The sequence below is a fragment of the Brassica napus genome, chromosome C5, assembly GCF_020379485.1.
Source record: "Brassica napus cultivar Da-Ae chromosome C5, Da-Ae, whole genome shotgun sequence".
In the NCBI taxonomy this organism is placed as follows: Eukaryota; Viridiplantae; Streptophyta; class Magnoliopsida; order Brassicales; family Brassicaceae; genus Brassica; species Brassica napus.
In genome coordinates this window covers 28,842,761-28,856,666 of record NC_063448.1, presented here as the reverse complement: position 1 = coordinate 28,856,666, position 13,906 = coordinate 28,842,761, and the positions used below count along the sequence as shown (strand labels likewise).

Below are 13,906 nucleotides of genomic sequence, written 5' to 3'. Positions count from 1 at the left end.
AATAACATGTTAATGTAATATATTTATCCAATTAGTGTATTATTCGCGGTAACATGTTAATGTAATATATTTATCCAATTAGTGTATTATTCGCACCCTTGCAGACAACAAATGGTTATATGAAAATATATTTTCTATTATTTTTGATTCATGATATGTATCATTAAATATTAATGGATTTTGTATTTGATATCCGTTAATGATATACTTTATCCTAAATGATATTATGAAAACTAATTCACATTGGTTGATCAATTTTTTTACCACAGTCGCATATTAAATCACTAAATTATATTTGTCTTTATTAAAATTTGAACCAGTGCTTTGGATTTATCTTTAGTGTTTAGGATTAATGTTTAGGATTTGTGTTTATTGTTTAGGGTTAGGGTTTACAATTTTGATTTAGGTTTTAATGATTTGATTTGATTTATGATACAAGTAGCCTTGAATCACATTTAGAGTATATGATTAAGTGATTTGATTTAGAATTACATGTTTTAGTGTTTGATATAGGAATTAGTGATTTGATTTAGATGTTAATATTTAATATATCTAGAAAACATCATAATTTTCTGCTTTTAACATATAAGAAGAAAAAATAACATTAAATACTTTTCGTGAGCTGCAAAATTATATCATAATTTTTTTCAAGAATTTCTATCCTATCTACCTGTAAGTCTAGATATAATTATTAGATTTACCATTGACAACATAATTTATCCACACGATAAACTCAAATTCACTTACATGGTTACTAAGGGTATATTAGTAAAATGATCATTCATTGTTTTCTATATATTTAAATATGTTACCTCAATATAGACTTACGTAATAAAAATTATTTCTGTATATATATATTGAACCAATTAACTCAAAGTTAAGAACTTCTCGAACTAAAAACTCAAATTTTCTGTGAGATATTGTTTTTCCGGCACACAATATTTAACCCAATTAAAAATATAAAAAATATTTTGTTTTGTATTTTGTATTTTGTATCTGATCTATCAATTAGTGATTCCTTTTTCTTATATACGGCTTTTAGTTAAAACTGCAGGAGTTAGGGAAACATAAAAACATTCATCCAAAAAAGCAAAAAGCTATAAAAGGTTGAAAACTGCTATACATAAATTATTTTGTTAACAACTAAAATCATTTCAACAAATGAAAATAAATACTACATAATACAATAATACCAATGATATCGTACAATACTAAAGAAAGACTAATCATTCATAGTAATCAATAAAAATGTAACAAAATGTAAAAAAATAAAACAAGCAAAATTTCTAGAACATTAAGTATTATGTATAATACTTTTCAGCAAACATAAATTTTAAAATTGTATATTCTTAGCAAATAAAGTTCATCCAATATAATTTTTCATCTGCACCGGAATTAATCAGGAAAAGTTGAACATTCAGACCATAAACCTTATCTATACTCTTTAATAATTAACCCCATAAATTAAAAATATAGACTACGCAAGTGTGGTCAAATGATACGATTGGCTCGGAAAAATGCTAAACATCTCAAATTCTAAAATCTATCAAATTATCTATCCGTGTAATCATATAATATGAGTATCTAAATTTCATGTAGAGCAATTGACATTACTTATACCCAATGGATCGACCGTCTAGAAAGTTTGTCTAGGTCCCAGCCTGAGACACTCCAGATTATCCCCAAAAAATATAAGAAAAATTCAGTGATCACTTATGAGAAGCACTAATATCAGCTTTTTCTTTATAACTTCTTTCTAAAGCCAAGCAAGTGCCATGATTATCCATTTTTAATTGGAAAACCTTTGAATCGGTTTCAAACTTTAGACAAAATTCCAAAAGCTAGCAAAGTTTACTTAAAAGTTGGGTAAAGTATGAGCTAGTGTACTTGGCCAAACAGGCAAAGACCATGTTGTTGAGATCATAACATGAGAAGTGATATTTTATTTACGGTCAGGTGATCATAATCACAACACATAGTCGCCTTAAGTATTCAAAGAATTGAGCAGATAAACTTCAAATCAATGGTGGGGTCTTATTAACCTATTCTTATTAAAGCAGTTAAGGTTATTTGCATAATAGTTGCTGCCAAACCAATTTTCTTAATTCATAATGTTGTCATATTTTTAGTATATATAAATTAATGACTAGACAACAAGTGTTTTAATTTTGACAGTAAACTAACTAGTATATATATACTTTAAATCACTGCAACAAAACATGGGCTTAACGACCACGGTTTTGGTCGTTAATTCCTCGTTAATCACCTATTACGACAAACTAACAACGAAAACTGATTCATTGTTAACTGCTCGTCGTAATGGACAATTAGTCATAATGTGGCCGTAAATTTACGACTACAGAAATTTGTCGTTTCGTAAAATAATTCGTCACAACGTAGACTTAAGATTACGTCTTATATATTCGTCGTACATTGGTCGTAATGTTTTATCGTTAATTTTTCGTAAAGTATTATCGTTAAAACGATGTTAATTGGTAGTAAACATTACGACCAATTAACATCATTTCTGGTAAATTTTCAAAAAAAAATTGAACATATTTTAAATTTAAATTGAAAATTTATAAAAATTTAAATTAAAAATATAATATATAAGATTATTGTAATATCCAAAATACAAACAGAAAAAAAATATCTATATCCTAAAGGTTAAAATTCTGGGAACTGTGGTCGTCGCCCCGTCGCTCCAACTTCGCTCCTTTTCTGTAGTGGGTTTGTGGTGTACTGTTGGACGTACAGTCTACCACTTCCGTGAAAGCGCTGGGTTCGTTTCCGCAATGAGATCAAACATCCCTGCCATGGCCCTCTAACTGACTCCTAGTCTCTTGTTGATCCTCCCGGAGCTCCGATATGAGGTTGTGGGCTCCGGTCAAATCTGTCCGGAACTGAGAAGCTGCTTGACTTGCAGCACCGTAGATTGATGTTGCCTTCAGGACATTGTTCACTGAACCAATCCCGACCATCCGTTTCCTTTTCTTCGGGACAACCTTCAATTGAATTTGAATATTTAATTAGTAAATAAGATTAAAATGTATATGTTGTTATAAATCATTATGTTGATGGCCCATAACCATGACCAAGACAAGGCCAAACCGTGGCCCAAGAGGAGAGAGAGTCGGCGGCCCAAGAGGAGAGAGAGACGGCCGACTTTAGATCTAGGAAGTTTCCATTTATCTGTTTTAGATCTTTTCCTATTTCATGGTGTATTAGGTTTTGGATAATTTCTTTTTTCCTATACTTTGTAATCCTTATATAAGGAACCTCTATTACTCATTAATAATACACATACAAATTCCCCATTCTTTTACAACACGTTATCAGCACGATCGTCTCTAGATCGCTGAGACAAATCGAAACCTCTAAACCTAAAAGCTAAAACCGGCGACCACAACCCAAAAACCCTAAACCCTAATCTTGTTCTTAATTCATTCAAGAACTCAATTGATCCCTCTTGAATCCTAGAAGTTCTCAGATCACGTTCCAGCTCAGAAGAACCCTTCCAGCTCGCATCCACACCCGAGACGCGATCGACCCGAGACGCGATCGACCCGAGACGACCCGATCCCCGCGCAGCTCGCAGCCGAGACACGTCCAGCCCGCGATCGTCCCATCCGCAACCCGAGTGCATACGATCGTCCTCTCTCTCTCTCTAAAGGTGGTCCGGTTCTAAATCCCCTACAAAGCAAAGGTATAACTTAATCTGAGAACCTAGATTGATCAGAAACCCTAATCCATAAATATGGAAACTTTGATCTTAATCAAAAACCCTAAAATCTACAAGATTAAAATCGGCAATCTCCTAACTAGAAAGATACAAATCGATTCCTTAGAACTTGAATTGATTGTTCCTGATTTGATTTTGAGAAACCCTAATTTAGGAATTGAAACCTTAAACCCTAAAGGACTGAATTCGATTTTTATTGATCGAATGCTTGATGTTTGAGGTTTTAGGATTGTTAGATTGATTGATTGAAGTAATCTAATCTAGAACTTGAATCCTTAAGGCCTTGAAACCTTTAATAAAACCGACAGCCTTAGATTTAAAAGTAGAAACCTTAAATTCATAAATCAATTGCTAAGGTTGTTTGCATTACATATGAATTTGAATTGGATTGCATTCACATTGATTAATGAAATCGACCAGCATGTAGAAAACATATGAATTCGAATCTGATTGAATTAAAACTTACCTGGCCGTGTGGCATTAATCTCCCTGGTACATGTAGAATCAAATGTTAGGATTGTTCGCACCATGGTCAATTTTGATTTACATGTCCGATCCTATTGCTTGTCCACATAGTCGTGCGGCTTGTTTGTTCGCACCATGGTCGATTAGATTGATTGTTTTCTCATAGATGCGTAGCTTGTTATACCATGCGGCCACATGATCACATTTTGAACCTAAATTGAATTGATAATGTGATTCAGATGTCAAAAATCTCAAATAGAGACTACGCAGCCCTTAATCTCTCCGGAGATAACTACTTGCAGTGGGCGCTAGATACAAAGATCAGCTTAAGGTCAAAAGGTCTTGGTGATACAATCATCAAGGACAACAATGAGACAGACAAGAATCGGTACAGGGCTATAAGTATTATACGCCATCACCTCATTGAAGGTCTAAAAGATCAGTACATTACGATGGAAAATCCACTAGAGCTTTGGGATGCTTTACAGCATAGATATGATCACCAGAAAACGGTGTTACTCCCAAAAGCTAGAAATGACTGGAAGAATCTAAGATTCATGGATTATAAGTCAGTGGATGAGTACAATTAGGTCTTGTTTAAGACTGTCTCCATGCTGAGACTTTGTGGTGAAGTAGTAACCGAAGAAGAGTTGCTCGAGAAAACATTCTCTACGTTTCATTCCTCAAACATAATCCTGCAGCAGCAGTACCGAATGAAAGGCTTCGCCACATACACTGATCTGATCTCGTGCCTGCTTCTGGCCGAGGCAATCAATGAGCTCCTGATGAAGAACAGTGAAGCTAGGCCTGCCGGATCTGCCCCGTTACCAGAGGCCAATGGAGTTGAAAAGAAAAATCCCAACGAGTGCAATTACATCCAGAATGATAAGAGATCACATGGCAAAGGCCGTGGTGGATACAGGAACCGTGACAATTACTCGAACGGTCGAGATAGACACTTGGCCGGCCGGAAAGGAAACCACAATAACTGTGGTCGTGGTTCCAATCTCGGCCGTGGCCGAGGTGGATATGGACGAGGTCGAGGCGGTATATCCAAACCGTCTTACTCAAACAAATCCGTTTGTCACAGATGTGGGATGAGCAATCATTGGGCCAAGAATTGTAGAACTCCTAAGCACTTATGCGAGCTCTACCAAGAGAGTCTTAAGGACAAGAACCCGGAGGCTCATATGGTCCATGATTCCGGTTATGAGGCTGATAAAGAATCTGATGTTGCAAATGACGACCTTATGGACTTTGAGACTTCTGATTGTCTCAAAGACTAAATTTTCGATACGACTTGTTTTTACTGCTTTATGATTGTTTTATGATTGATTTGGTGTTTTTAATTTCGGTGTTCTGCAACTTTAATAAATGAAAGTTTTGAAGTCTCTGAGAAATGAAATCTTATTTATAGAAATGAATGACGAGATGAGCATACTCGTGGTGGATAGTGGCACAAGTCATACAATCCTTAGAGATAAAAGATACTTCTTAAATCTCACAATGCAAAGTGCAAACGTACACACCATTGCAGGTGTAGCCGGCCTGATTGAAGGTCACGGCTGGGCTTATGTATTGATGCCTAAGGGCACTCATCTAGATATCAGAAATGCCTTGTATTCCCCAAGCTCTAAAAGGAGCCTATTGAGTTTCAAAGACATAAGATTGAACGGTTTCCATCTTGAAACATGGGAAGAAGGAAATAAAGAATTCCTTAAAATAATTTCGATCACCAAAGGCTATAAAAGGATCCTAGAAACCTTACCTGCAATGTCTACTGGCCTATACTATGCAAAGGTCAGTATGATCGAGGCTAATGCCTGCGACAATTTCACTTTATGGCATAACCGGCTTGGCCATCCTGGTACTAACATGATGCAAAAGTTGATGATGAATTCACAAGGGCACACGTTCAAAGGAGTTGTCCCATACAATCTCACATGTGCAGCATGTGCACAAGGGAAACTCATAACCAGGCCATCACCAGCCAAGGTTAATAAAGAGATCATAAATTTTCTGGAAAGGATTCAGGGAGACATATGTGGACCAATACACCCACCTAGTGGGACGTTTCGGTATTTCATGGTCCTGATTGATGCATCGACCAGATGGTCGCATGTCTGTCTACTGTCCACACGAAATTTGGCATTTGCATGCCTACTTGCTCAGATAATAAGACTGAGAGCACACTTTCCAGACTTTCCTTTAAAGACTATACGTCTAGACAATGCTGGTGAGTTTACGTCCCAGACGTTTAATGACTACTGTATGTCCATGGGGGTAAGTGTAGAACACCCCGTGGCACATGTACATACACAGAACAGCTTGGACGAATCATTCATTAAACGTAACCAGCTGATAGCCAGACCATTACTCATGCGGTCTCAGCTCCCGGTATCAGCGTGGGGACATGCCGTATTACATGCAGCAGAACTGATTCGCATCAGGCCATCTAGTGAGCATAGATATTCGCCATCCCAGTTACTCACGGGTCATGAGCCAGACGTGTCCCACATCAAAACATTTGGATGTGCCATCTACGTTCCAATTGCTCCACCACAGAGAACGAAAATGGAACCACAAAGGAGGATGAGAATATACGTACGATATGACTCCCCGAGCATTATAAAGTATCTTGAGCCAAAAACCGGTGATTTGTTTAAGGCCAGATACGCAGACTCACAGTTTGATGAGTCCACATATCCGACCTTAGGGGGAGATAACGGCCGGTTGAGCAAAGAATTGAGCAAAGAAATCGAATGGTCTCGACCATCAATATCTTGGCAAGATCCTCGGACTAAAGAATGTGATATGGAAGTCCAAAAGATTATACATCTTCAAAAGCTAGCTAATCAACTGCCAGATTCATTTGCTGACCCAAATCGAGTGACAAAATCATATATCCCGGCTTGTAATGCACCAATACGAATAGACGTCCAGAAGGGACAAGGTCAAGTGGCAACAGAGTCTAATCAACGTCTCAAACGTGGTAGACCTATTGGTTCCAAAGATAAACAGCCTCGGAAGTCCAAGAGAGGTGCTGGATCCGAGAGCATCAAGGAAACCGTCCAGAACATTCATGGACCGGCCGAGCCGACCCAGACGGTCGAGCCAAGTGAGCCGGCCATGCCAAATGATCCGACCGTTCCAAATAATGGGGTTCGGGACGCCGAACTTCATGGGACACAAGGGCCGGACAATCAGGAGATCTCTATAAATTATATGATGTCTGGAACGAAATGGAACAGAAATGATATCGACGTCGATGATATTTTTGCTTATAAAGTAGCACTTGAGATCATGGAAATAGATGAGGATCTAGAACCCACGTCCATATATGAATGCATGCAAAGATCAGATTGGATCAAATGGAAAGAAGCTATAAACGTGGAGTTAGAATCATTAAAGAAAAGAGGCGTTTTTGGCCCTATAACCGTGACACCTAGAGATGTCAAACCAGTGGGATACAAATGGGTCTTTGTGAGAAAGAGAAATGAGAAAGGAAAAGTAGTGAAATACAAAGCACGGCTTGTAGCACAAGGATTCTCACAGAGACCAGGAATAGATTATGAGGAAACTTATTCCCCTGCGGTGGACGCAACTACATTACGATACTTGATCAGTCTGGCCGTGAAAGAGAAGCTCGATCTGCTCCTAATGGATGTAGTAACTGCGTATCTGTACGGTCCACTGGATAATGAAATTCATATGAGAGTTCCAGAGGGTATTGAGCTCAAAGATAAGAAAGGTTCTCGAGAACATCATTGTATTAAGCTGAATAAAGCCTTGTACGGTTTGAAACAATCAGGTCGAATGTGGTACAACCGATTATCAGAGTACCTAATGAAAGAAGGTTATAAGAACGATCCAATAAGTCCATGTATCTTTATAAAGAGATTTGACAGCAAGGGCTTCGTGATTAAGTCTGTCTATGTGGACGACCTGAATGTGATTGGAACCCCTGGAGAGATTTACCAAACGGTCGAATGTCTAAAGAAAGAATTCGAAATGAAAGACTTAGGAAAAACTAAGTTCTGTTTGGGACTGCAATTTGAGTATGTGGATAATGGAATCCTTGTGCATCAAAAGACATATACAGAAAAGATACTCAAGCAGTTCAATATGGACAAGGCTCATTCCTTGTCAAGTCCTATGGTCGTGAGGTCCTTAGACCTTGAGAAGGATCCATTCGGACCAAGGAAGCCGGACGAGGATATGCTCGGGCCGGAAATACCTTATCTAAGTGCCATTGGACCCTTAATGTATTTGGCTAGCCATACTAGACCGGACATTAGTTTTGCCGTGAGTTTACTGTCTAGATTCAGTTCATGTCCGACACTTAGGCACTGGAACGGAATAAAACATCTGTTCAGATATCTGCAAGGAACAAACGATCTCGGTTTGTTCTATACATGCCGACCAAAAGAAAGCATGGCCGGATATGCAGATGCTGGGTACTTATCTGACCCACACAATGCTAGATCTCAGACAGGTTACGTGTTCATACACGGTTGGGCTGCAGTAAGTTGGCGGTCCACAAAACAAACCTTAGTGGCAACATGATCTAATCATGCCGAGATCATAGCCATGTATGAAGCAAGCCGAGAGCTTGTGTGGTTGAGGAACATGACCGGCCATATCCTAAGGGAAAGTGGCTTGGCCGTGGGAAAAGAAAAGGAAGAACCAACGATCATCTATGAGGACAATGCAGCTTGTATAGCTCAGCTCAAAGATGGATACGTTAAGGGAGATAGAACAAAACATATCTTGCTTAAGTTCTTCTTCACCCACGACCTGCAGAAGGCTAAAGAAGTTGAAGTGGTTCAGGTTCGGTCCAGTGACAATTCGGCCGATCTGTTCACTAAGTCTCTGCCGACCTCAACGTTCAGGAAGCTGGTTCATCAGATAGGAATGCGCCAGTTGAAGGATCTTCAGTGATGCCTTCATCAAGGGGAGTGTCATGTGTTGTACTCTTTTTCCTGTCTACGGTTTCCATTTTTTCCCACCTTGGGTTTTTGGTTTTCCTAGAGAGGTTTTAATGAGGCAACGTCGTGCATGATACAAACCCATATGGTTATGGCATCCAAGGGGGAGTGTTATAAATCATTATGTGGATGGCCCATAACCATGACCAAGACAAGGCCAAACCGTGGCCCAAGAGGAGAGAGGGTTGGCGGCCCAAGAGGAGAGAGAGACGGCCGACTTTAGATCTAGGAAGTTTCCATTTATCTGTTTTAGATCTTTTCATATTTCATGTTGTATTAGGTTTTGGATAATTTCCTTTTTCCTATACTTTGTAATCCTTATATAAGGAACCTCTATTACTCATTAATAATACACAGATAAATTCCCCATTCTTTTACAACATATGTGTATATTTTTAAAAATGATTTGATTATTACCTGTTCAAAAATCTTGTCCTATTCTCGTGTGGACAACTGGACAGGTATGCCATCCACAGTTTGTTGCGACAACTGGGTTTGAACATCTTGAATCTGACACTCCACATCGTTGTGGATCCTTTCTGATATAGGATCCACAAACGTCCCATCCTAGTGCTGGCGTGTCGTCTTGAAAAGTCGGATAAGAGATGGTGGTTCTTCTTCCCGAGCGGCCTAAAAATTAAGAAGACGTTAAAATAATTCATTAATACTAATAAAATGAAAAGAGGAAAAAATAAAACTTAAAATGTGTAGAGTCACCCCGTCATGTAGGATTTGTCCAGAAGTGTAGGCCGTCGGTAAATTGCCGCCGGCATCAATCGTCATCCGGGCTGCTCCAAACGTTATCGGAGATGTAGATGGGCTTTGCATCATTTCCAATTTCCAGCCACTTCTCATTCCAGTAGGAAATAATGTTTTTGAGGCGAAGCTTTGCCTTATCATTTAACGCCTTCTTCACCGCTTGTTGACGCCAATAGACCAATGCCATTTTTTCTGCAAAAAAAAAAAAATCATTAAAAACAAAAACAAAGAAATTTGAATGACAAATTGAAATTAAAAAAAAAATCTTACCGCAAAAAACTTGTCCGAATGTGGTCCGGTGTATGAGACCCTTGATGGTGTCTGAAACGCTTCGTTCTAGAACATTGTCTGTCTTGAACCTTTAAAATTTGTAAAACAATGAAATTAAATAATTGTAAAAATGATGTTAAATTTGTAAAAGTAATATTTTTTAGAACATTACCAATAAGTGTTAGGCGGTCGATCTTTTCGGCCAGGCTGTCGGAGGAGATTTTTGCAGTACTGAGCATAGGGAGCATCGGATGGCACCATCAAAGCCGGATGTATGTCCGGGAGCAGGCTCATGAGAAGGAGGAGCATCATGAACTGGAGGTGTCTGCAGAGGATGATGTGGAGGAGGCTTATACAGAGGGGGAGGCACATACGGAGGCGGAGGAAGAGGAGGCATAGCCTGAGTCTGGCCCTCACGGACAAACTCCGGTGCAGATGCGGTACCAGAAGTCTAAGCTGATGGATCCCTCCAGTACAGATGTAGTACCAAGGAACGTAGCACCATAATGGGGATTGTTCATGTTTCTCTTCCAACCAGCTCTGTTTAAAAACAAACAAAAAAATTTCAAAATTTTGAATGTGGGAAAGTTACAACAACATATGATTTACAGTGCTTTAACAACTTTTTTGAGACCATTTCTCTTTTTCTTTTCCTAACCAACCATAGATACAGACATAAAACACGTTCTCACCAACTACCTATATCTGCGGTCCCCTATATTTGCTCGTATATTAGTCGTTACTTAGTTGCAAACTATTTCGATGTAACGTAGTCGTAAATTAACAACTATATTAGGATAACATGTTACAGTCGTCCTTAAAGGGTCGTTAATTTACGTCTATTTTATGATGAATTTTTTCATCGGGAAGTTACAACTACATTACGTCGATTTTATATTTTGTCGTAATGTTCTCGTAAACTAGATGTATGACGATAATATTGTCACATCGTAAACTGTTGTCGTTATGTGATTGTTTTTTTGTAGTGAATTATCAAACAATAGTAAGAAACCTTAACTCATCTTACCTTTTACTTTTTAGCATTATTATCATTTTTATAGCTATACTTAGTTAATTAGTAAATTATTTACAACGTAAAATAGGTTTTTTCATGCTCGATGAATTTATGATATTGATATATATATCCTTGGTTCCTTAGGAGCACGTCCTAAAGATTGAGAAATAGAACAATCTAATTTGATTCGTTCTCAATAGCCATGAAATGATCATTTTAAGGTGATTCTTTTGTCGACGTATGCTCCTATTACACTCGTAGTCTCTGAATATCAAGTTAAGTTAAGTAGCCGACAGTGATCTTCTATTTTTATTTATAGATAAATTTACTATTTTTAACCTTTTTTAAATATCTACTGTATGCAAAATTTGAAAAAAATTAATAAAGTAAATAAAATCATATTAAAGTTTTAGTATAAATATTTTATTCTAATAATACCATAAAATGATATACACCATCATTTGCGAAGTGATATTTTCTCTTTGAAATCTCTCGTCAAAAATTGGCTAAAGTCATTCTTATCTATAATGTATAATTATATTATTTTAGATTAGTTTATTTTGTATAAATTAATATAATAAGAGTTGGAAAAAAGGAAAACATATTTTAAAAATATAAAGATAACTCTTATATAGTGTTGTATCTTTCAATCATAAAAATTGAAAATTTAGAAGCAAAAAGAGCCATGATTAAATATTAAGTAAAATTTTAATTTTATATAATTAAAAACATTTGTTTATTATTAATGAAAGTAATGCATGAAAGATTTTCAAAAAAAATTGTAATATAAATATAACTCGATGTTTGGTTTGAACTTTTGACAGTTTAAACAATAATTTATTATAGCAATTTTAAATTAGTAATAAATGTATTAATTAATAACTATAAGATTATTATATCATTGTGCGCCTACAGAACACATAATAATTAAATAAATCATACACATGTAGTAAACTTACCATATACTAGATCTTATTTTTGTAGTGTTTGTTTTTAGTTCGAGTTGAGAAATCTCGTTAAAGCTTACCTCAAATTTTAATTTAATGTATTAACTTTTAATTTCATTTACATTTTGAGTATAAATTCAAATATTATGTGTTGTGTCAGATGCGGTCTGAAGCTCCGCATCTGACACAACACATAATATTTGAATCGATAAGCCATGTGTTCTTTGAATGCCCTCCAGCTCATCAGGTTTGGGCTCTCTCACAGATACCATCAAGTCCAACTAATCTTTTTACTAGTTCTCTCTTCACAAATATGGATCATTTATTCTGGAGAGTTCTCTCGCAAATGTATGATCATTCATTTACATGGATACTATAGTACATATGAAAAAAAAAGAAATAGCAAAGTTTTCAGCAATCTAGACATTAATCCGAGGGGAAACGCTCAAATTTACAGAAACATAATCAACACTTTGGGCTGAAGCACAAGTGTTGAACACACAAAGGGCAACACAAAATGTAGAGGTTATGAACCAACCGTCAATTCTAGGGCGGCAGTGTTTTACATGTGGTTCTTGGAAAGATAATGAATTTTTTTCAGGACAAGGTTGATATAGTACTCTAGAAGGATTTGATAGTTTGATGGGGGCAAGAAATGTCAGGGGTAGTCTCTCTCCTCTTCATTCGGAGCTGGAGGCGCTATTCTGGGAAATGGAGTGTATGAGGAATTTAGGTCAGTTTTGGATCACGTTTGCAACGGATTGTTCACAATTGGTGAATATGGTTTCAGAACTAGAAGAATGACCAGCTTTTGCAAGTTATTTGGAAGACATCAAGACCCTCCAAAAAAGTTTTCTCAGCTCAGAGATCATTCATACACCACGAACGCAAAATTCAAAGGCGTATAGTGTAGCACGAAGTTTCAGGAAACCACTTTCTTTCGTAGTTCACATGGATATAAAGTTATCAGTGTGGTTTACAAAGTCAGTGTGAATCTGTTTAAGTGGATAACAAAAAAGAAATCCAAATATTATAAATAATATCAGATGTAATAATTAAATTTGTATATATACATTATTGATTTCAAATATATTCTTGAACTGTATTCAACTTCATCATCAACATAAAAGTTGTAACCATATTTTCTTTAAATTTTTGAACTTACGAAAATGTATCATTTTCAAATTTATGCACAGTCAAATACAATGTTATCATCTATTATATTGTGATATGTGATATGTGATATTTATTATCATAACTGTTTTTGTATATTAAATTTATTTCTAAATTCACGTAATTATTTAATATAATGTTATTCATTAGAAAAATATTTCTATTTAAGTTAATATTTATAAATTTCTAATATTTATAAATTAAAAATAATTAATAATATTATTAATTTATAAAAGTTTTAGTTTTCCAAGAAGAAAAACAATTGAGAACTAAATCTTCATATAATCAATGGGCTCTTCAACTAAATAAGTAATCCACTACCCATTACGAAATCCATAATCTACTCTATTAAAATTATTAAAATTGAGTCATTAAAATTTTTACCTTAAAATGTTTTTTTTGTTGAACCAATTATTTAGTAACTTAGCAAAATTTAACTATATATATATATATATATCTACACTATTAAGTTATTGTATTTTATTCCCCCATTTTTATTGATCTATTTAAAAATTTAAATATATGAAGATCTAAACAAAATCTTATG

The 13,906-nt window shown here is 36.0% G+C and overlaps 1 protein-coding gene across 2 annotated transcripts; it reads right to left on the bottom strand.

Moving 5' to 3' along the window:
• Positions 1 to 2,588: 2,588 nt before the first annotated feature.
• Positions 2,589 to 13,391, bottom strand: LOC106419676. Of its 2 annotated transcripts, XR_001283865.3 has the most exons (5): positions 10,397 to 13,383; positions 10,225 to 10,313; positions 9,913 to 10,146; positions 9,613 to 9,825; positions 2,589 to 3,005 (listed from the first exon to the last, which is right to left on the bottom strand). XR_001283865.3 is itself a non-coding variant. In XM_022709946.2 (3 exons), the coding sequence occupies exons 1-3, from the start codon at positions 10,594 to 10,596 to the stop codon at positions 9,968 to 9,970; spliced, it is 468 nt and encodes a 155-aa protein (XP_022565667.1). In that variant the 5' UTR covers positions 10,597 to 13,391; the 3' UTR covers positions 9,838 to 9,967. The 2 variants fall into 2 exon arrangements, 1 of the variants encoding a protein (XP_022565667.1); XM_022709946.2 differs by lacking the exons at positions 2,589 to 3,005; positions 9,613 to 9,825 and having other exon boundaries at positions 9,838 to 10,146; positions 10,397 to 13,391.
• Between the last annotated feature and the right edge of the window lie 515 nt (positions 13,392 to 13,906).

Excerpts from the sequence above, each read along its gene's own strand:
- LOC106419676 (XM_022709946.2), bottom strand. The coding sequence starts at position 10,596 with ATGTGCCTCCCCCTCTGTATAAGCCTCCTCCACATCATCCTCTGCAGA. Across the intron at positions 10,314-10,396 it reads CGACCGCCTAACACTTATTG|GTTCAAGACAGACAATGTTC; the intron begins GTAATGTTCTAA and ends CAAATTTTAAAG. Across the intron at positions 10,147-10,224 it reads ATTCGGACAAGTTTTTTGCG|AAAAAATGGCATTGGTCTAT; the intron begins GTAAGATTTTTT and ends TTTTTTTTGCAG.